The sequence below is a fragment of the Scyliorhinus canicula genome, chromosome 14 (genome assembly GCF_902713615.1).
Source record: "Scyliorhinus canicula chromosome 14, sScyCan1.1, whole genome shotgun sequence".
Taxonomy (NCBI): Eukaryota; Metazoa; Chordata; class Chondrichthyes; order Carcharhiniformes; family Scyliorhinidae; genus Scyliorhinus; species Scyliorhinus canicula.
The window spans coordinates 84893468-84918163 of NC_052159.1; the positions used below are offsets into that span (position 1 = coordinate 84893468).

General features: G+C 45.5%; 1 protein-coding gene across 1 annotated transcript in view; it reads right to left on the minus strand.

Annotated features, from left to right (window-relative positions):
• LOC119977187 (NADP-dependent malic enzyme-like) overlaps window positions 1-18601 on the minus strand; it is a 179020-nt gene extending 160419 nt beyond the window's left edge. The window contains exons 1-2 of the mRNA XM_038817871.1: window positions 18251-18601; window positions 17974-18159 (exon numbers count right to left, since the gene is read on the minus strand). Coding sequence (XP_038673799.1) covers window positions 17974-18159 — 186 coding nt within the window. The 5' untranslated portion in view covers window positions 18251-18601. The remainder of the gene's footprint in view (window positions 1-17973; window positions 18160-18250) is intronic.
• Between the last annotated feature and the right edge of the window lie 6095 nt (window positions 18602-24696).

Below are 24696 nucleotides of genomic sequence, written 5' to 3' on the forward strand. Positions count from 1 at the left end.
GTTGTTTTGAACAGTTACACCAGAAGGCCATGGAAATCGACCAGAGAGGTTGAGAGTTGTCACCGAGGCAGGCTTTGGAAAAGGGTTCTGAGCAAATTTCCAAGAGGGAAAAATTGCTTTCAAACTGCAAGTATTGCATTGGCCTGTCTGTTTAAGCGGCATGGTTATTATGAGTGAGGTTTAATGGGAACTAGTGTGTTAAGGTTAAGAAACTGCATGTACTCTGTTAGTGTTAGAGCTGAAGTAAAAGTTTAAATATTGTTTTCTTTTCTTTCATTGTATTATTTTATAAACAAACCTTAATACAACGAAAGAAAAGAAAACAATATAAAATAAACAAACCCTATTTCTTAGATTATCATTCCTGGAACGAATCGATCTTTCCGCACTGCATTAAAACTTTAAAAAGTTATGGCATTTGGTCCCGTCTCTTAAGTCACTGTTGAGAGCTGACCAGGCGTCTGTATCAGTTCTCATAGAAACCTATAAAATCCTAGCAGGATTAGATAGGTTAGATGCAGGAAGGATATTCACGATGGTGAGAGTGTCCAGAACCAGGGGTCACCGTCTGAGGATATGGGGTAGACCATTTAGGTCAGAAATGAGGAGACATTTCTGAACCAAGAGAGTGGTGAGCCTGTGGAATTCACTACCACAGAAATGTAGTTGAGGCCAAAACATTGTATGCTTTCAAGAAGGTGTTAGGTATAGCTCTAGGAGTGAAAGGGATCAAACCATTTAGGGGGGAAGGCGGGAAGAGGCTATTGAGTTGGAGGATCAGCCGTGATCATAATGAATGGCGGAGGAGGCTCAAAGGGCCGAATGGCCTCCTCCTGTTCCTATTTTCTTCCACAACAGAGCTGATGATATAACTGAGGGGATCTGGTGCTGGGGTGAGTAATGAGGTTGGGTTTTGTAGGCAGTGGAGGGGTTTTCTATTGATATCTTATTCCATTTTACTCATCACAACACCTTTGGCAGTGCAATGCTGCTGGATGGCGATCTGACATGAATAAAAACATCAAGAATTAAAGGCTTCAGGAGTAAATCCAACACAGAATCTGGAGCTGAGGCCAATTCAGACGTTGGTGTTTTGTTCAAACGAGCACCTTCCAGCAACTCCTGCAACTGACTCGACCTCTGGCATGTAAGCTTTTGCTTTACATTTGTAAAGGGCGGGCGGGCGGGGGGGGCAGGAGTTCAGGTACTAGGCAAGTCTGTCCCTCTTTAAATATTTCCTACGCTGCGATGCTATGTTAAAGACACAATATAAGCGCCAGTTGTTGCTGTTGCCAGCCGATTGAAGCTCAAAGACAGAAGCAATTAAGATCCACTCAGTAGTTCCTCCTCTCTGACAAACAAGACATGATTAGTAGTTCATTGGGAAAGAATCATGAAAGCAAATTCACCCAGGGACGCACTAATTTGTCATGAGCACATAACAGCCACAATCATTAAACCAGTGCACTAATTAGCTGTGGCCTTATTTGACATTTCAATATTCCACATGTTATTCCAAGAGTTGGAACACGCATACAGATTATAATAATAATAATCTTTATTAGTGTCATAAGTATGGTCCATATTCAAGAACTCAGAAACCAACCTAAATGAGCATGCCACCACCGTCACAGACCTCATCAGCAATTTTGTGGACGACTGCGTGCCACAGAAAACAATACGTACGTTCCCCAAGCGGAAACCACGGCTTAATCGGGAGATTGACTCCCTACTGAAGGACAGGTTTGAGGCATTCAAGTCAGGCGACCCTGACCTATACAAGAAATCCAGGTACGAACTCCGCAAAGCCATCCGGAGATGCCAAGAGAGAATATCAAACCAAGCTAGAGTCACAGACAGACTCTCGGCGGTTGTGGCAAGGCTTAAAAAACATAACGGCTACAAAGCGAAGCCGAGCAGTATCTCTGGCAGCAGCGCACCCCTACCCGATGAACTCAATGCATTCTATGCCCGGTTTGAGCAGGAAACCATTGATCCATTATCAAGTGCCCCAGCAGCCCAAAACACACCCATACCCACCGTCACAGCTTCCGAAGACAGATCAGCTTTCCTGAAAGTGAACCCTCGGAAGGCGACGGATCCCTGGTCGTACACTCGGGGCCTGCGTGGACCAGCTGGCAGATGTGTTCGCGGACATCTTTAACTGTCCCTACTCGGCTCCGAGGTCACCACCTGCTTCAAGAAGACCACCATAATAATAATAATCATCATCTTTATTGTCACAAGTAACCTTACACTAATGCTGCAATGAAGTTACTGTGAAAAGCCCATTGTACCAGTGCCAAAGAAGAACCAGGCAACGTGCCTCAATGACTACCATCCAGTGGCCCTGACATCAATCGTAATGAAATGTTTCGAGAAGTTGTTCATGAAGGACATCAACTCCATACTCCCAGAACGCCTAGATCTACTGCAATTCGCATTCCGTCGCAACCGGTCCACAGCAGACGCCATCTCCCTGGCCCTACACTCATCCCTGGAGCATTTCGACAACAAGGACTCCGACATCAGATTGCTATTTATTGACTACAGCTCTGCCTTCAGTACCATAATACCAGGCAAGTTCATAGCAAAGCTCCAAAACCAAGGACTTGGCTCCTCACTCTGCAACTGGTTCCTCGACTTTCTGACCCACAGACCACAATCAGTAAGAATAAATGACAACACCTCCTCCACAATAGTCCTCAATACAGGGGCCCCGCAAGACTGCATACTTAGCCTCCTACTATACTCCCTATACACACACGACTGCATGGCAAAATGTGGTTCCAACTCCATCTACAGGTTTGCTGGCGACACGACCATAGTGGGTCGGATCTCGAATAACAATGAGTCAGAATACAGGAGGGAGGCAGAGAACCGAGTGGAGTGGTGCAACAACAATAATCTATCCCTCAATGCCAGCAAAACTAAAGAGCTGGTCATTGACTTCAGGAAGAAAAGTACTGTACACACTCCTGTCTGTGTCAACGGGGCCGAGGTGGCGATGGTTAATAGCTTCAAATTCCATGGGGTGCATATCACCAAAAATCTGGCCTGGTGCACTCACATCGACGCTACCACCAAGAAAGCACATCATCTATACCTCCTCAGGGAGTCGTGGACACAGCCCAGTCCATCACACAAACCTGCCTCCCATCTATTGACTCTATTTTCACCTCCTGCTGCCTGGGGAAAGCGGGTAGTATAATCAAAGACCCCTACCACCGTCTTACTCACTCTTCCAATTTCTTCCATCGGGCAGGAGATACAAAAGTCTGAGAACACGCACAAACAGATGCATAAACAGCTTCTTCCGTGCAGTTACCAGACTCCTAAACCACCCTCTTATGGACTGACCTGATTAATACTACACTCCTGTATGCTTCACCCGATGCCGGTGTCTATGTATTTACATTATGGACCTTGGGTTGCACATCGGTGCTATGGAGGATAAGGTTGAATCCATTTGGGTGGAAATCAGGAATAGTAAGGCGAAAAAGTCACTGATAGGAGTAGTCTATCTGCCACCAAATAGTAACGATATGGTGGGGCAGGCAATAAACAAAGAAATAACTGATGCATGTAGAAATGGTACAGCAGTTATCATGGGGGATTTTAATCTACATGTCGATTGGTTTAACCAGGTCGGTCAAGGCAACCTTGAGGAGGAGTTTATAGAATGTATCCGCGATAGTTTCCTAGAACAGTATGTAATGGAACCTACGAGGGAACAAGCGGTCCTAGAGCTTGTCCTGTGTAATGAGACAGGATTGATTCATGATCTCATAGTTAGGGATCCTCTCGGAAGGAGCGATCACAATATGGTGGAATTTAAAATACAGATGGAGGGTGAGAAAGTAAAATCAAATACTAGTGTTTTGTGTTTAAACAAAGGAGATTACAAGGGGATGAGAGAAGAACTAGCTAAGGTAGACTGGGAGCTAAGACTTTATGGTGGAACAGTTGAGGAACAGTGGAGAACCTTCCAAGCGATTTTTCACAGTGCTCAGCAAAGGTTTATACCAACAAAAAGGAAGGACGGAAGAAAGAGGGAAAATCGACCGTGGATATCTAAGGAAATAAGGGAGAGTATCAAATTGAAGGAAAAAGCATATAAAGTGGCAAAGATTGCTGGGAGATTAGAGGACTGGGAAATCTTTAGGGGGCAACAGAAAGCTACTAAAAAAAAGCTATAAAAGAAGAGTAAGATAGAGTATGAGAGTAAACTTGCTCAGAATATGAAAACAGACAGTAAAAGCTTTTACAAATATATAAGACAAAAAAGAGTGGCTAAGGTAAATATTGGTCCTTTAGAGGATGAGAAGGGAGTTTTAATAATGGGAAATGAGGAAATGGCTGAGGAACTGAACAGGTTTTTTGGGTCGGTCTTCACAGTGGAAGACACAAATAACATGCCAGCGACTGATAGAAATGAGGCTATGACAGGTGAGGACCTTGAGAGGATTGTTATCACTAAGGAGGGAGTGATGGGCAAGCTAATGGGGCTAAAGGTAGACAAGTCTCCTGGCCCTGATGGAATGCATCCCAGAGTGCTAAAAGAGATGGCTAGGGAAATTGCAGATGCACTAGTGATAATTTACCGAAATTCACTAGACTCTGGGGTGGTCCCAGTGGATTGGAAATTAGCAAACGTGACGCCACTGTTTAAAAAAGGAGGTAGGCAGAAAGCAGGAAATTATAGGCCAGTGAGCTTAACTTCGGTAGTAGGGAAGATGCTGGAATCTATCATCAAGGAAGAAATTACGAGGCATCTGGATAGAAATTGTCTCATTGGGCAGACGCAGCATGGGTTCGTAAAGGGCAGGTCATGCCTAACTAATTTAGTGGAATTTTTTGAGGACATTACCAGTGCAGTAGATAACGGGGAGCCGATGGATGTGGTATATCTGGATTTCCAGAAAGCCTTTGATAAGGTGCCACACAAAAGGTTGCTGCATAAGATAAAGATGCATGGCATTAAGGGTAAAGTAGTAGCATGGATAGAGGATTGGTTAATTAATAGAAAGCAAAGAGTTGGGATAAATGGGTGTTTCTCTGGTTGGCAATCAGTAGCTAGTGGTGTCCCTCAGGGATCCGTGTTGGGCCCACAATTGTTCACAATTTACATTGATGATTTGGAGTTGGGGACCAAGGGCAATGTGTCCAAGTTTGCAGATGACACTAAGATGAGTGGTAAATCGAAAAGTGCAGAGGATACTGGAAGTCTGCAGAGGGATTTGGATAGGTTAAGTGAATGGGCTATGGTCTGGCAGATGGAATACAATGTTGACAAATGTGAGGTTATCCATTTTGGGAGGAATAGCAGCAAACGGGATTATTATTTAAACGATAAAATATTAAAGCATGCCGCTGTTCAGCGAGACTTGGGTGTGCTAGTGCATGAGTCACAGAAGGTTGGTTTACAAGTGCAACAGGTGATTAAGAAGGCAAATGGAATTTTGTCCTTCATTGCTAGAGGGATGGAGTTTAAGACTAGGGAGGTTATGTTGCAATTGTATAAGGTGTTAGTGCGGCCACACCTGGAGTATTGTGTTCAGTTTTGGTCTCCTTACTTGAGAAAGGACGTACTGGCGCTGGAGGGTGTGCAGAGGAGATTCACTAGGTTAATCCCAGAGCTGAAGGGGATTACGAGGAGAGGTTGAGTAGACTGGGACTGTACTCGTTGGAATTTAGAAGGATGAGGGGGGATCTTATAGAAACATTTAAAATTATGAAGGGAATAGATAGGATAGATGCGGGCAGGTTGTTTCCACTGGCGGGTGACAGCAGAACTAGGGGGCATAGCCTCAAAATAAGGGGAAGTAGATTTAGGACTGAGTTTAGGAGGAACTTCTTCACCCAAAGGGTTGTGAATCTATGGAATTCCTTGCCCAGTGAAGCAGTTGAGGCTCCTTCATTACATGTTTTTAAGGTAAAGATAGATAGTTTTTTGAAGAATAAAGGGATTAAGGGTTATGGTGTTCGGGCCGGAAAGTGGAGCTGAGTCCACAAAAGATCAGCCATGATCTAATTGAATGGCGGAGCAGGCTCGAGGGGCCAGATGGCCTACTCCTGCTCCTAGTTCTTATGTTCTTATGTTCAAATGTTATTCCAAGGGTTCCAAAAGTTATAGAATAGTATGCAGTCTCGGAGATCGGAAAACTGACAAGAACAGTTTGGAGTACCATGGCACAAAAGTAACTTATTCAGTTGCATTAAATTAACAATAAATCCTTCAAAAAGCCATTTCATTTTGGATTAGAAAGCTCAAAAAAGTATGTGCAGAAGTTTCCAATTTCTGGGAAAAATAATTAGAACAATAAACATTAGCATGTTGGCACATCTAATATAAATTCAAGGTTTTGTTATCAGCAGCAGAGACGCTTAGTCCATCTAAGAAAATGTATTTTATTGCTACTTCCAATACTGTATTAATAGGCTAGAGCTTGCTCCATCAAGCGCTGGTTCAAATATGCAAAAAACAAAAAGGCCAATTTGGTCCCTCCATATATGGTGCAGGCTGTTTTCACCAACATCCACCACCTAGCCCCTCACCACCCTTAATCACCTGGCAAAGGTGAAAAGGAAAAAGGGTAAAGAATATGCCGTAGCCTGGTTTGAAAATAACTCTAAGGGAACTCAGGGCACTTCCAGCTCCATTTGAAAGACAAGTAGTGAATCCATACACTGTGCAAGTTATAAATGTAACCTGGAAGTTGATCTTCAGGATATTCTCGTGAACCTGTAATCTATTATTTCCTCTAAATTGCCAACTTCACAAACATCTTTGTAGTACATTATGATATGTAGTGCTTCTATCTACGTTTCAACTATTATACTACAACATTACTGTGGTAAATCACTTCATGCCACTATTTATTTTTGGGTGAAACAAAAAAGTGATATTTAATTGATGGACATAACAGTGACTCTTAAAAGTGCTGAGGGGGCAGCACGGTGGCGCAGTGGCTAACATTGCTGCCTCACGGCGGCGAGGTCCCAGGTTCGAATCCCGCTCTGGGTCACTGTCCGTGTGGAGTTTGCACATTCTCCCTGTGTCTGCATGGGTTTCGCCCCCACAACCCAAAGATGTGCAGGGTAGGTGGATTGGCCATGCTAAATTGCCCCTTAATTGGAAAAAATGAATTGGGTACTCTAAATTTATAAGAAAATAAAAAATAAATAAAAGTGCCTCCAATTCCAAACATAAAATCAATCGCACTACAGAAATTACCCACTGCTAAAATTACATTTACTTGAAAAGGAAGAATATAATTCTGCACCACAGGGGCTGTTTAGCACACTGGGCTAAATCGCTGGCTTTGAAAGCAGACCAAGGCAGGCCAGCAGCGCGGTTCGATTCCCGTAACAGCCTCCCCGAACAGGCGCCGGAATGTGGCGACTAGGGGCTTTTCACAGTAACTTCATTGAAGCCTACTCGTGACAAAAAGCGATTTTCATTTCATTTCATTTGCAAACTTTTCTCAGCCAAAATTGTTGAGTTTGCCAACTAAACAAAGCAATAACCTCCCCACCTCCCACCCTGCTGAGCCCCACAAAGCAAATGACCAGAACTGTACTGTCAATATAAATACTTTTCTGGACAAAAAAGATTTTCTGCCACAAACTTCCTATCAGATATATGACACAGTTTTATCTTAAATAAGCTTTTCATTGCACCATTCCTTATTTGCTTTTGGTCAATTTTATTTACAGTGTAAACTACACTCCAACAATACGGTGGTAAATGATTGGAAAACATAGTTCTGAACAGAATCACTGCATCGCAGTTTCATAAAGATTTGAAGGTAGGATATAATTACAAAATGTAATTCTACCTTTCTTGAAATACATTTTTATCAATCAGAACTAAAAATGTTGTTAGGTTGCTAAGTTACTTGAAGTTATTCTAAACAACACAAGATGAGTCGTAACTCAATTATCTCCTTCCTTAAATAGGGCTTTTTTTGTTCTCTCTCTGGACTCTTTAGAGATTAATTATTTTGCTCTCATTCCATTTCCACCAATATCTTTGAAGTTTCAGACGAAAATGTCATAATTTTTCGACTGACGTTTTAATATTCTTTTCTATTAATGCAGTAATATGAAAGTAGAGTTCACAAGTGGATCTTGGTCCAGTAATTTTGCTACACAAAGGATTCCCAGACATTGGCTGGGATTTTCAGAGCCCGCGCCGGATCGGAGAATCGCCGGTCAGTCCGGAAATTCCCGCCACGCCGTTCCGACGTCAGGATGCAATTCTCCGGCGACCGGAGAATTGGCGGCAGTCACATGCGCGCAGTCGACGCGGCGACAGTCGGGGGCCGTTGAAAACGCGGGAATTCTCCGCGGTCGAGTTCCGCCGGCGTGGTTCCAACCTGGCACCACCCGGCAGGAGGTCAGACCCGCAGCCGCAGTGGCCATCCTGTGTGGGGTGGGGGGGATCAGACTCCTGGAGGAGGGGGGGAGGCTGCACGACGGCCAGGCCTGCAATCGGGGGCTTCTGATCGGCGGGTACGCGCGATCTGGAGGGCACCTACCTCCTTCCGCACGGGCCCGGTGTGTGGCTCCGCCATGTTGCGCTGCGCCAGTGCGGAAACGGTCAGCACGCGCACACATGTACCCGCGCCAGCAGTACAGGGCCGCGTATCAGCGCCGGAACAACGAGCAGCACTCTGGCGTTGTGCTGGCCCCCTGTATCGCTGGGCCAACGCCGGCGTGCAACACTCCGGTGTTTACGCCGGCGCCGGGATTTTGGAGAATCCCAGCCATGGTGTCACAGACCTGAGATATATGGCGCAACAGTGATCTGGAAGGTTAGACAGGACTTCAGGAGGAGCACTCACTTTGTAGGTCACAGGCAATCACAAGGTCTGGCTTTCGACTGTAGCAAGTGTTGGCGCAGGCTACCTCAGGGCAAACCAAGCTTACAAAGTGGCCCTAAATAAGCCTCACAACCTTCCCATATTTTGCACATTGCAGACTTCTACTGCACAGACAAATTTATACGCCCTTGTATTTCATATCCTGAAAGGCGCGCCCTGTTCAAAGGGTAGGGCACCCTAGTTGAATTCAGGGATTCAATCCAAATTGACCAACCTAACAGAAAAGGCCCATTTAGCACATATAAGAGAGATAATACAGACATGAGATATAAAACTTGTAGAACCATCAGATGTGGGTGTAGTACAATGGTGTCCAATAGAAATTGCTGACCAGTCATTGATGCAACAGTGGAAATGTTATTTGAGCCTCATGCACTAATTTTAGTAGAAAATGCCTTCCATTATACAACTAAATTAGAATTGGCAATCCTCCTGGAATGGCCAGGAGGTGCCTCCTGGACTCGGCATCAATCCCCTGGCAGCTTTTCAAAACAATCTGGGAGATTTGAAAAAGACAAAGGGCTCGGTTTTACCCCTCCTTGTACCAGGATTGTTTTGCTACATTATCCAGGGAAAAATGCAAATTTCTGAATCATATAATTCATCCCACTTGGTACTTACAACATCCCTGACAGGGCAGCATGGTGGTGCAGTGGCTAGCACTGCAGTCTCACAGCGCCGAGGTCCCAGGTTTGATCCCGGCTCTGGGTCACTGTCCGTGTGGAGTTTGCACAATCTCCCCATGTCTGCGTGGGTTTCACCCGCACAACACAAAGATGTGCAGGGTAGGTGGATTGGCCACGCTAAATTGCCCCTTAATTGTAAAAAATTAATTGGATACTCTAAATTTATAAAAAATCCCAGACAGGTAAACGTGACCAAGATTTGAGATTGCAGATCGGCAGCATGTGAGCGAGATAGCTCACCAACAGAGACAGACGGAGGCTGGGCCAACAGGATGGAACCATAGTTCTGAGTCGCTGTTGAGCTGTGGGACTCAGTTTGTGCACTGAACACTGCTGAGTTCTGAAAACGGAGCGTGCGCCTCTGGCTGTATTGTGCCGTGAATGTGGGCACGAGATTAGAATAGTTAAATAATAATATTTCATCTCAGTTCAAGTATTTCCATTGGAAGTGAGTTAGACCAACAAAGCTTTCTGTATCCAGGCTGAGATCTGTCTGCAAATTAAATTATTCATATATTACCGAATTGGGCGGGCAGTCAGAGGACTTCTATATAAGTTTAACATCACATCAGTTGCAGTTGTTGACAAATTGTGATGCATTATTAACACAGTCAGATCAGTGTTGTCTTATTTGTTTTTACAGAATCACAGAAAATATAGTGCAGAAGAGGCCCTTTGGCCCATCGAGTCTGCACCGACACATGAAAAACACCTGACCGACCTAATCCCATTTGGCAGCACTTCGCACTTCGCCTTGAAAGTTATGACGTGCCAACTGCTCATCCAGGTACTTTTTAAAGGCAACCCGCCTCTACCACCCTCCCAGGCAGTGCATTCTAGACCATCACCACCCTTTGGGTAAAATAGTTTATCCCACCCATCCCCCTAAACCTTCAGCTCCTCACCTTGAACTTGTGCCCCCTTCAACTAAGGGGAACAGCTGCTCCGTATCCATTCTGTCCATGTCTCTCATAATCTTTCACATCTCGATCAGGTCACCCCTCAGTCTTCTCTGCTCCAACGAAAACAACCCAAGCCTATCCAACATCTCTTCTTAACTTAAATGTTCCATCCCAGACAAGATCCTGGTGAATCTCCTCTGCACCCGCTCCAGTGCAATCACATCCTTCCTATAATGTGGTGACCAGGATGGCACATAGTACTCCAGCTGTTACCTCACCAAAGTTATATACAACTCCAACATGGCCTGCCAACTTTTGTAATCTATACCTCAGTTGATAAAGGCAAGTGCCCCATATGCCTTTTTCACCACCCCATTAACGTGCCCTCCCGTCTTCAGGGATTTATGGATAAACACACCAAGGTCCCTTTGTTCCTAGGAACTTCCCAGTGTCATGCCATTCATTGAATACTTCCTTGTCAAATGTCTCCTTCCAAAACGTCTGTCACCTTATACTTTTCAGGGTTATATTCCATCTGCCACTTTTCTACCCATTTGACCATCCCGTCTATATTTCCCTGTAACCCAAGACACTCAACCTCACTGTTAACCATCTGCCCAATCTTTGTTTTTTCAGCAAACTTACTGATCCCCCTCCCACACAGTTACCCATGTCATTTATATAATTTATAAATAATAGGGGACCCAGCACAGATGCCTGTGGGTCCCCACTGGCTTTCAGTCACTAAAGCAGCCATCTGTCATCACCCTCTGTCTCCTACAACTGAGCCAATTTTCATACCCTGTATCCCATGTGCTTTTGCCTTCTTTATAAGCCTCCCATGTGGGAACTTGTCAAAGGCTTTTCTGAAATTTATAGAAAATATATCAACTGCACTACCCTCATCTACACAACTAGTCACCTCCTCAAAAAATGTAATCAAATTTGTTAGACATGACCTCCCTCTGACAAAGCCATGTTGACTATCCCTGATCAATCCTTGCCTCTCCAAGTGGAGATAGATTCTCTCCTTCAGAATTTTCTCCAATAGTTTCCCTACAACTGACGTGAGGCTCACTGGTCTGTAGATCCCTGGTTTATCTCCACAACCCATCTTAAATAGCTGTTCTCCACTCCGCTGGCACCTCCCCTGTGGCCAGAGGGGAATACAAAATTTGGGTCGGAGCCCCTGAAATCTCCTCCCTCGCCTCCCACAGCAGCCTGGGACACAATTCACCCGGACCTGGAGATTTGTCCACTTTTAAGCCTGCCAACACCTCCAATACCTTGTCATTTCATATGTCAATTTGCTCGAGAACCTCACAGTATCTCTCCATGAGTTCCATAACTATATCCTCATTCTCTTGGGTGAAGACGGGTATAAAGTATTCGTTTGACACCCCACGAATGTCCTCTGGCTCCACCCAGATTTTGCCTTTGGTCCCGAACTGGCCCTACTCTTTCCCTGGTTATCCTCTTCCCATTGATATACTGAGAGAATATCTTGATATTTCCTCTACTTATACCAGCCAGAGCTTTTTCATATCCCCTATTTGTTCTCCTAATTGCTTTCTTAAGCTCCATCCTACATTTTCTGTACTCCATTAATGCCTCCATTGATTTGTTCCCCTTGTATTTGCTAAAAGGCTCTCTTTTCCTTCTCATCATCATATCCTGAACATCTCTGGTCATCAATGGCTCTCTGTGCTTGTTACACCTTCCTTTCACCTAGAGGGAACATGTTGGGCCTGTATGCTCCCCATTTCCTTTTTAAATGCCCCATACAGCTCTTCTGCAAATTTTACCACAAGTAACTCCTCCCAGTCTACCTTGGCCAGATCCTGCCTTATTTTACTAAAATCCGCTCTCCCCCAATCCACAACCTTTTTTTGTAACTTGTCTATTTCGCTGTCCATAACAAGCTTAAATTGTACTATGTTGTGATCGCTATCACTAAAATGCTCCCCCACCAACACCTCAACCACCTATCTGGCTTCATTCCCCAGAATTAAGTCCAGCATTGTGCCCTCCCTTGTTGGACCCTCTACATATGGACCTAAAACGTTCTCCTGTATACATTTTAAGAATTCTACTCAATCTAAGCCCTTAACACGATGATTGTCCCAACTAATGTTGGGAAAAGTTGAAATCACCTAATATAATTACCCTGTTGATATTATTTTTACACACCTCCATGAATTGTGCACATATTTCTCCTCAAATTCCCGCTGTCTATCTGGGGGCCTATGATAAACACCTAGCAATGTGGCCGTCTTTATTCCCAAGCTCTACAGACAAAGATTAATTTGATGCCCCCTCCAAGATATCATCTCTCCTGACTTAAGTAACTAATTCCTTAACTAAGAATGCAATGCCTCCTCCTCTTTTACCCCCTCCTCTGTATCGCTTGAAGATTCTATATCCTGGGATGTTGAGCTGCCAATCCTGCCCTTCCCTCAACCACGTATCGATGATGGTTACTATATCACAATTCCACGTGTCTATCCTCACCTTTAATGTCCCCTAATCGCGGAACATTGAACACCTAGGATTAGACTTGGAAGCCAGAATTAAACATTGAAAAGACCATGAGGTGGTTATAGTGGGGAAGAGAAAAGGGATACCAAATAGAAAAATAAATGTCCAAAGGCTGAATCTGGGAGAATGGTCAAGGAAAGTGGGTTGAGATGGCAGGGTGGTTGAGGAATTGGGCCAATGAAGAAATTCAAATCTCATGCCATGCCACCTGCTTCCACCAATATCTCCTGGAATATGTTCAGACAGAATTTGCTAAAGTATTAGTGTGCTTCACGCGTATATTTACTTAACATCTAACAACACATTCAGTAACAATTAAGAAATCAGATAGCACATGCAATCTGCTTTTCATTTCAGCATTTTACCAACAAGTGCACAAAAGTGTTAAGACAAGCATACATCATGAGCTAAGGAGCATTGTGATCCCAGGCTCAACAACAACAACAAAACGTGGCTTGTTTTGTACAAATTCAGTTTCCCATATCTGGATTTCTAGCAAGCTACATTTGGCTAATGACTAGCACTGGACAACACTGGTGTAGACACAGTAACTGATAGTCAGTGTTCAACAAGTACTGATGCTACTGCAACTGATTGTAGATAAATCCCACAACTTGATGGTTTACATTAGAGGTTCCTGAGGAAAGTGAGAATGAAGGCCCTAATAATAAGTTTTCAAAATTCCGAAAGAAGATGATAACAGAAGACTGAAAGGTAGCAAACGAAACTGTGCTACCACAAAAGGGAAGAAGGGACAAAGTGAGAATTTATAAACCAGCCATTGCTACTTCAGTTGAAGGTAAAAGTCTACATTAATTTTTTTTAAAGTTTAGAATACACAATTATATATTTTTTCCAATTAAGGGGCAATTTAGCGTGGCCAATCCACCTAACCTGCACATCTTTGGGTTGTGGGGGTGAAACCCACGCAGACACGGGGAGAATGTGCAAACTCCACACAGACAGTGACCCAGGGCTGGGATTCAAACCAGGGTCCTCAGCGCCGTAGTCCCAATGCTAACCACTGCGCCACATGCCACCCAAGGCTACATGAATTAAGCAAAGTTCTTAACATCTGAAGAACTGTGAACTAATCAAGGAAATCCAGCAGGAGTCAGAGAATTGAGAAATAGCATCTAATAGAATTCTTGGGACAAATAATAAAGGAACTACGATGGATATGGTACATAAGAATTCAAAGGGGATATTAACCAATAACAGCCTGAAGGCAACAATATAACAAGGAATTGAAAGAAATTTACCCAAATGAATGGACAGATACATGAAGGAATAAAATAACATTTCGCAAAGCAGACATTGTGACAAATGGTGTTCCACAGGGATCCGCGTTGGAGTTGGTTTCAGTATTTAGGTTAAAGAAAAACTTACATCTGTACACAGTTCCTCTCTACAAAACTATTTCCTATTACCCAATCACACTTCTTTTAACTTTTTCCATTACAAATCCTTACTCCACATTTATAATGGGAACTGCCAACTGTCTTATAATCTTGCATCTATTTTTCTCTCAATTTGCATTGCAGAAAAAGTCCTGTGCTCCAAACAACTCTATTTCCCAAATTGCCATTTAACTACATACATTAAATATCAAAATACTGTACAGAAATAAAGACTTTAGAATCAAGACCAAATTATAACTGCATGCTGCTGCAATTAACTTCCACCCTGTCACTCTTGTTTACCAGAACACTGGTCCAACAAGCGAAGAGGACTAATTTATATGAATATCTGAATTATGAATGTAAAGAGCAATATTTAAATTTGTTCATGACACACATTTGCAGGATGTGGCAAATTATGATAAAGACTATGAAAGATAGGAGAACAAATTGGTTACCAAGATAAGCAGATAAGCAACATGTGCAGAACAGCACAGAAAAATGTAAACTAAGAGTAGGGAGAGGAAATAACCTTCAAATGATTAGTGGAGTGGAGGAACAGGGAGCTCATGGTGTGCAGAAAAATAAGTCATTAAAAGCCATAAGTACAGAGAATCAAGGGAAATCATAGATGTTTACAGGAAAATAAGGCTATTCAGCCATCAAGTCTTGCCAGCTCTCAGCAAAAGCAATTCAGCTAATTCCCTCCCCCAACATTTTCCCATAGCCCTGGAATTTATTTTCCCATTCCACTTGAAAGCCATGATTGAACCTACCTCCACCATGCTTTCAGGCAGAGCATTCAACATCAGAACTCCTATCTAAATAAAAGGTTTTGTCTCATAATTTAAATCTGTCTCCTCTGGTTCAAGGCTCTTCCAACAATTGGAAGAGCTTTTCTTTCTGCTCAGCCTAGACCTCTTATCAAATTTCCTCTCAATCTGCTCTTCTCTAAAGGGAACTCCAGCCTCACCTACCTATCCTCATTACTGATTTCCCCCATCCCTGAAATTATTCTTGTACATCTTTTCTGCACCCTCTCTGAAACCTTCACATGTTTCCTACAGGAGGTGCCCAGAATTGGACACAATGCTTCGGTTGAGGCCTAATCACTGTTTCATAAAGGTTCATCATAACCTCCTTGCTTTTATACCCAGTGGCTCTATTTATAAAGCTCAGGATGCCAAATGCTTTAATAACTGCTTTGTCAACCTGCCCTGCACTCTTCAAGACCCCCAACTCTCTCTGCTCTTGCACCCACTTTAGAATTATATCCATTAGTTTATATTGTCTTTTCTTGTTATTCTTACTGAAATATATCACTTTGCACATCGTCACGACAAATTTCATCTGTTATGTGCCCATCTGCCTATCATTAGGCTCCTCACAGTTCATTATACTTTCAAGTTTTATGTCATCTGCAAATTTTGAAATTGCGCCCTGCACAAGTTCAAGTCATTCATGTGACACTATGTAAAAACGGAAATAGAATTATTAGTAATGTACTGGTGGGAAAAATAATACAAAAGCAAGGGCATATATTGTTTACTTTTAGAAGACCTAAATGGGGCTGCAGGAATTTGATTTACTGTTTTGGGCACCCCAGTACAGGAAGGATAGTCAATTTATGTAAAAGATGCAATGAAAATTAACGGGTATGTTGCAAGGGCTGAGGGGGTCACAGAAGAAAGACTTCTGAAATTACAATTTCCTTCCACTGTCCCCCCCCCCCCACCCGAAATTAGAACCTCGAGAACAAAAGAGTTGTTTGATTGAAATATTAAGGATAAGTTAGCAATGGATTGTTTCCATCACTATTTTGCAAAACAATAAAAAAGGAGGAAAATAATTGCAAGAAAATTTAAAAGGTGATTTTTTGAAATATCTACACCTAGGTATATTTTGAGTAAGTTTGTTTCAAAGGGAGATAGTGTTGCTTTTTAAAAAAGCCAAATTGAAAGTCGACAGAAAGTAAGGAGAGTGGAATGAGACTAAGTAGGTTATGTGGTCATGATGCTGCAGACTAGGGCTAAACAGTCTGGCTCTTCTGCAAAATTCCACAGTTTTATCCCATATCTGCTAATAGATGCATGCCTAATGATTTCACCTGCAGTGAACCGATTACTGGCAAACAGTATACTCGTGCTGTCATACGAACAAATGTAATAGTTATACTACAATACCTGCCTTTGATCAATAAACAAACCTGATCCACAGCAGGAGCATCACCATTGCGTTTACAATACAGGAAGAAATCTCACAGACAAGGGGTTAGAACATAGAACATAGAACAGTACAGCACAGAACAGGCCCTTCGGCCCTCAATGTTGTGCCGAGCCATGATCACCCTATTCAAACCCACGTATCCACCCTATACCTGTAACCCAACAACCCCCCCCCCTTAACCTTACTTTTATTAGGACACTACGGGCAATTTAGCATGGCCAATCCACCTAACCCGCACATCTTTGGATTGTGGGAGGAAACCGGAGCACCCGGAGGAAACCCACGCACACAGGGGGAGGACGTGCAGACTCCACACAGACAGTGACCCAGCCGGGAATCGAACCCGGGTTAGCTTGTCATTTTAAATGTTAGCCAGGAAGTAGTGTCCACATGGAGAAAAAAAATCATGAAACCAAAAATAGAAATCCTACTGGAAGATCCATATTTTAAAACATGAATTTGTATGTCCTTAGATGTGTCATCTGCTGTTGCCAGCATTTTCTGCTTTTGCTTCATAGTTCCAGCATTTTCAGTTTTCTGGATTTTATAAAAAAAACTTGTTTCATCTTCAACAGTGCTCACCACAAATAAATTCCAGAATCATTTCAAATTAACAGGGGACTGGAGTTATATATCCCAAGGTGTGCAAGACCTAGACCCCAGGAGAAGGTCTACAAGGTCAAACCAGATAACTTATATGTTGCTTCAAGAACCTAAATCACTTTGTTTTTAATACAATATTCCAATTCTGGATCTAATCTTCCTCATCTTTAAAAAGTATTAGAATTAGAACAGTACAGCACAGAACAGGCCCTTTGGCCCTCGATGTTGTGCCGAGCAATGATCACCCTACTCAAGCCCACGTATACCTATACCAGTAACCCAACAACCCCCATTAACCTTATTTTTTAGGACACTAAGGGCAATTTAGCCTGGCCAATCCACCTAACCCGCACATCTTTGACTGTGGGAGGAAACCGGAGCACCCGGAGGAAACCCACGCACACACGGGGAGGACGTGCAGACTCCGCACAGACAGTGACCCAGCCGGGAATCGAACCTGGGACCCTGGAGCTGTGAAGCATTTATGCTAACCACCATGCTACCCTGCTGCCCCAGTAATCAATGAAAACTTCAGAACTGTCACCCATCCCTACTTATTTATTATTAAACCTTAGCTTGTTTCCAGAACATTTTCCTCTCAATTTCACACAACAAATTCAATCAGAGAGGACATTATTCTGCAGCTTAACTTTCCATCCGGAGTTATTGTATGTTTGGTGCAGTTTGGGAGGGATTTAAAAGTAAGGGAAAGAGCCGGGTGTGTCTTTACCTTGTTGAGGTGGGGGTTGCGAGTGACCTCGTAGCCCCGCGTTTTGATGTGAGGTCTGTGGCCGGGGCCTGGGCCGCTGCTGCTCCCTCTCTCCGCCCCGCAGTCCCCCCGGATTCCCACAGCCGCCACCCGGCCGACAGCCCGCCGGCCGAGCACCATCGCGCTCACGTTCCTCGCCGCGTTCATCTGCAAGAAAGCCGGCACAAAGAGGGGTTGAGAAACACGGGAGAGGGGGACGAATCCTCGCCACGGCCCAGAGTGAGAATCACTCCCTCACCTTCCGACCCTGTCCCAGCGGCTGCTCCGGTCACAGTGAGAGGAGCCCAGTGCACTCACTGGGATGCCTGACTTGACAGCTCCCGGTTATTGATGCCCAGTCCCAGCCGGGCCAAGGTTCGCTCGTTATTCGCCTGCAGATCGCACTGTTTGCTCTCCCGGCTCTGCTCCAATCACATGGCACCGCTTCTATTCACTCAACCTCTCTCTGAATCTTTGCACAGCTTCTTCAGTCTGACGGCAGGCTGGAAGAGTTCACATGCAGTTTCTGTTTTTGCACTCTGATTCATTTACAGCCGAGGGTAAGGGCAGACGTGGCAATCCCCCACCCAATTGGAAGGTTTGCATTTCGGTTTTCACCTAGTGGTGGGTGATGGCAAACAAATTGAGAAAGGTTCGCCAAACATAGGCTCTTCAGGTATTGGAGCATCCCTGAGCATTCTGTGAGATACGTCAAATTTGTGTGCGACCACCAACTGGATGATTCACACGTGTGCACCTTTCCCAGGGAGCGTGTATGACAACTACATCATGGAGCAATTGGAGATCCCCAGCATCTTCAAGGGCCACCCCAGGATGGCTCTTGGGGGGGGATAAGTGGGCAGCACGGTGGCACAGTGGTTAACATTGTTGCTTCACAGCACCAGGGACCCGGGTTTGATTCCTGACGTGGGTCACTGTCTGTACGGAGTCTGTACATTCTCCCCGTGTCTGTGGGTTTCTTCTGGGCACCCAAGTTGTTGGTGATGCTGTTGATATTGTCTTGGTAGTTAGTGATGTTCACCATCTTGACTCGGAATAATTGTCGCTGGGGCAAAATCCCTTCCCAATTCCCTTCCTAACAACTGTAGATGTACCTACATCACAGGGGCTACAGAGGTGCAAGAAGGCAGCTCACTACCACCTTCTCAAAGGCAATTAAGAATGAGCAATAAATGTTAGCCCAGCAGGCGATGCCCACATCCCATAAATGAATGATTTTTTAAAATCCGGTAGAAGGTCAACGTTTCAACGAGCATGCCAAATCCCTGCCTGAGTTGTTTGAAAGGACAGACTGTACATGTACAGAATATAATCATGTGTCATGAGAATGTCGCTTTAAGAAATGGTTAGCTGCTCATGTTATTGCAGTGATGTCAGAGTGTGGGTGCAGCTGAGCTCTGGTTCTGCTTTTTAGTTTCACTTTGAGAAGAAGCTTGGATGTGCCTGGGTTTTCAAGTGAGCTGAAGTTAAACAAAAAGCTGTCCTGTTGATCTCTGCTATCCAAAGAATATCTCTGGATCATTTGGTGAATTCAGAATTATATATGTTCTCAATAGTGAATGTGAATCCAGTGTGCTCCTGTTTAAAGGTTTGTTGAGTCTTTTGGATATTAAAAGGACAGCTTAAAGGATTACTTAGTGTTGTATTCTTTGGGGGTTATCTTTGAATTAATGGTTGCTATGATATTCACTGTTTGTTTTAAAAAGGTTAACTTGAGTTCATAGAATAAAGATTGTTTTGTTTTAAAAAATACTGGTCCATTTCTGCTGTTCCATTTCTGCTGTACCATAGAGTGAGCCGTGTGCTCCCCATACCACAATCTATTAAAAGTTGTGGGTCAGGTGAACTCCATGATACACTTCGGGATTCTCTAAACCCTGACCCATAACACATGTCATTAGTTAGTTGATGTCTTATTTCCTCCTTGTCACCTGGATGAAGTATATTTTTAGTGAGAGTTGTCTTGCACTCTTGCCAGCACAAGAGGTTTGGTGCTTTTTGCAATACTCGTTCTGTGCTGTACTGTTCTATGTTCTAACAGGACTGCCATTCACAGCTCCTCAAAGAAACGTTTGGTCTCACCTCTGCCAAAGAATCTTTTCTAATTCTCCTCCTTGCTGTGATCATAGAACCCTTCACCTCACCCCAAGCTTCGACCTCCAGTCTTCTCTCCACTACCAATTTCCAGGAACCACTTGGGTTATTTGATTCACTTTTGGGTGACATTATATTGATACCCAATAGCCCTTCCAAGGCCAAATAGCTGAGGGATTGGTTTCTGGCTTTATACTCCCAGTTTTGCATTCCATGACTTTAACTTGCCTGTCAAAAGCACATATTGAAAATTTTTAGTGTGCTTAACCATTTAAATTAATGGCTGGACAGTTATGTGCCATACAGGCCTGAATTTTTAACATGTAGACTGGGAAGTCAAGGCACATTGCCAAAAGTTCAAAGTTGGAAAATTCACCCTTAAACTACAGCCTATCTTGACTCTTTGAAAAAATGTAATAGCTCCGGTCTTCCCCAATGGCCTTCCTGGTCGAGAGTTTATTTGCTATTTTTTCATGAATTCTCTTCTTAACATTGTTAATTCTTCTTTATTCCCCTGCCAAATCATTCCATACGTCAAGATAGTGCTTAGTTGCCTTTTTTTCCTCTGCTTGCTTCCTGAAATGTGGAGTAGATTACGGTCCATCACATGCATAAGATTGCAGTTTTCTTCAACAGTGCTTTGATTGCAACAATATACATACCCACTACAATAAAATGCCTACCTTTCTTGTTTTTCACACTATTAGACTGCATTATTTCAATCAATGCATTCTGCAAACTCATCTAGTGTCTGCTAAAGTTCAAGAGCTTATCTACTTATTAAAGTAGTAATTTGTGATTATTGCCTCGCAAGGCTGATTAGATGTCTTTATTTCCTGTTAATGTTTGGTTTAACTTTTGCTCTTGAAAATGTTGATAAGTAAGAAGAAAAAAAGGTTTGCATTTATGTGCCTTTCAGATCCCAAAACTTCCCAAATTAGGTTATGACCACTGAAGTACTTTTGAAATATAGTCACTGCAGTGATGTAGGCCGGTTTTCCCAAAGAAAGGTACCATAAACAGCTACATGTTAATGACTCCATAATTTTTTCATGATGTTGGTTTTAGGATAGATAATGCTGAGAACAGTGGGAGAACTCCCGTACTTGGGCAGGATTCTCTGTCGGCCGATGCCAAAATCAGGAAAGGCAATTAATTAGGCAAAGTATCGGTTTTGACGCTGAAATCATGGAGGGCACCGGGTTTATGCCAAATCACAATTCTGCGGTGCCTCGACAGTGGCGTCAATGCGTTCTACTCCGTACATACAGTAAATACTGTTTGCATATCATTAGTGGGCCTGACCCGGTATTCTCTGGGGCCTCCGCGATTCTCTGCCTCCACCGGGGGAAGTTCCCGATGGCGAGATTCACTTGTACTTTTGAAAACCAAGAAACAGGCACCATGGTTGATGAAGGAGAGAGAGGAGGTAGGACACGGAAGGCGCGATCGTGCACTACCGGTCCTGACACTGGTCTTTTAAGAACTCAATCATTTATCCGGTTGCACCTCCCAATAAATTTACCGGTGTGTCGAGGCTTTGGCCAGGGTGACCACCCATGGGACTAGAGCGGTATCCAGGCACGGATCGCCATTGTGTGGCCTGCAAGGCGGCCATCTTGCTACTCACCCAATCCACCTTGGCCCCTGGGTTCTGCGGGGTGGCACAGGCCGTATGGGTGCCCACACCCTACCACCCCAGCACCCACTCTCCACTCCACCACACCCGCTTCTCAACCCCCACTCTCCGCTCCACCACTCCCGCTCCCCAGCCCCCACTCTCCGCTCCACTACCCCTGCCCCAACCCTCCACCCCACCATCCCCGCACCCAGTCCCCACCCCCACACCCCACCTTCTGCCATACCACACACCCCCAACAGGCTGCCACCCACCAGTGAGGCATCATGCGTCCTGCCCAAAGGCAACGCCCACACTGGGGGCACCGGACGGGAACTGCGGAGCGTACTGCTGGCAAGGACCTTGTCAGCCGACGGTACCCCTGGCAGCAGGGATGAGCTCCAGGGCCTGAGGCCCCCACAGTGCTGGGCAGCGACATGGCTAGGGATCCAGGGATGGAGGGTGATATGCAGGGGCAGAGTGCGCAGTGCCAACTTGGGCTACCGTGTAGCCGGGCAGACCTGGTTGGACATGGGGGAAACGCACCATGCTAATATGTCGGCCTTCCACACCCTGCAGACAATGGATACTAGAATTCATCCAGCAATGGCGGCCTTCCTCCTAGTCGCCCTGAGGGATGCCCTGCGACTGTACGAGCTGGGGTTGCTCAAGGAGGAGGAAGCTGCAGCAGCGGAGCCTGACCCAGAGGAACAGGAGGTAGCTGGTGAGGATGGAGAACTGGCCACCCAAAAGGCCGGGAAGAGGAGGAGGAAATGCAAAGAAAGCACCGCATGAAGCCTTGCGTGTACCAGCACCGCCTGTGATTCAAGGACCTGCCAGACCGGGCATGCTATCGAAGACTCCGGCTGAGCAGAGGGACTGTATGTCACATCTGCCATGTCATGGCGCAACTGCACTGCTGGGGGGGGAATGGAGGAGGACACCTGCTCCCGGTGGCCGTCAAGCTGACTATCACCCTGAACCTCTGCGCCATGGGGTCCTCCAGGCGCTGAGTGAGGACCAGTCTGGAATCTCATAGAGCTCGGTGTATAGGTGCATCCGCGCCATCACAGAGGCCCTATATGCCCAGTCGGCACAATACAGACATTTCAATGTGGACCGAGCCCACCAGGATACCCGGGCCGCGGAGTTCACACATTGTGCACATCCGAGCCTGGTACCCGGCCAGTGTGCATGACCCTTCATCCTGGCACACTCAATGGTCCCTGGACGTTTCGAGACGCACCCCTGGTTGGGGCTTGGCTCCTGTATCATCCGCTGTGGTCGTGGCTGATGATGCCTATCTGGAGGCCACAGACTGATGCAGAGACCCACTACAGCGACGCCCATGCAGCAAGCAGGCGTGTGATTGAGCAGTGCTTCAGCATCCTGAAGATGCGGTTCAGGTGCCTGGACCGCTCTGGAGGGGCCCTCCAATATACCGCTTGGAAGGTTGCTGCATCGTAGAGGCCGCTGCATCTGCCACAACATCACTTAGCAGAGGGGCAACATGCTGGAGGAGGAGGATTAACTACAGTGCTTGTCTGATGAAGAGGACGTGAGGGAGGGCAAGGCTGGAAAAGACATGGAGTCTGGGCAGGCACGGGAGGCCGCAAAAGTGTGCGCCTGGGCCAACATGCATGGGACGCTCTGATCGCCTCCAGGTTCAACGACTGGGGGTGGGGGGTGGGAGGGGGAAACTGGCCAGGCACACATCCCACCAACACCCCCCTCTCCGCCACCACCATGCCTCAAACAATATCCTTGATAGATACCTGTCACACAACGGGTTGTGGGCTCTGGATTGGCAGTAACAGCGGATATGGTAATGGGATAGAGGATGATGACGACCCGCTCTGTGATGAGCTCTGGTGCTCCGCATCATTTGACAACGTCTGACTGCTGTCCTGTAGGATTTTCCACCGTCCACCTGGGTGATCCCTGCATGCGAGCTGGCCATTCCATCACACGGTCCCATTGGATCCCTGGGGTGGTAGAGAGGGTGAGAGGGGGGTGGTACACCAGAGGGGTGAGCGCTGGCTGAGCAGCAGTCCCTGAGCCAAGCCAACCCCCAACGTCTGCCCATTCCCCCCCTCCCCCAAACCCCCTCTGCGGCCAACCCAGGCATGCCCATCCCTCACACCTTTCTCTCAGAGCAGGCTGGTTGTACATTGTGCATTGGTGTTCAATGTGAAAACATATATACAGATTCATACTATAGCTCCTATCGCTAAAATGTGCCCTGCACCGTGCTAACTTAACTGGTGTCAACTTTTCTGGCCTTACAGGCCCTAATGCTTCTCCTAGGTGGTTCCCCAGGCGGGACATCAGGAGTGGAGGCGGCCTGCTGTGATTCCCGCTCTGTGACTTTCGTCCCTTTTGGCGGACGTCCTCTTGGGAAAACCGGGCCTGGATGGGCCCGACTGCTGCTCAGGCTGCATAGTGCCACCTTGTTCTACCCACTGCCCATGTGATACGCCAGGGACTGGAGGGGGGGGGGGGGTTGGTCGGAGGTGCTGCGGTGTTCCTGGACCTCCCCTACAGGAGTCACTGGCACGGGCCCCATCATCTCCTCCTCCCTTGATGTGCCCATTGGTCCCTGGGCTATTCCATTGGACGGAGGGTAAGAGCGAAGCTAAACCTGATCACCTGTGACTGGGGTCGGGGATAGAGGACAACAGAAGAGTCTGCCCCATCACCAACAGCTCCTGCAAGACACAAGACAGAGTGCATGATTAGACCGCAGGCCGGGGGAGACGTGGGGTATGTTGAGGAGGTGGAAGTAGGGGTGCTGTTGATGGAGCGATGTATGGGGGTGGTGATGCACGATCAATTGCACAAAGACGAGAGTTGGATACAACTGAGGCTTTATTGCTCTAAGATGTGGCCTCCCACAGCAGCTGGTGAAATGGCTGCAGCATGGAGGACACATACATTTATACTCCGCCTACTGGGCGGAGCCAGCAGGCAGG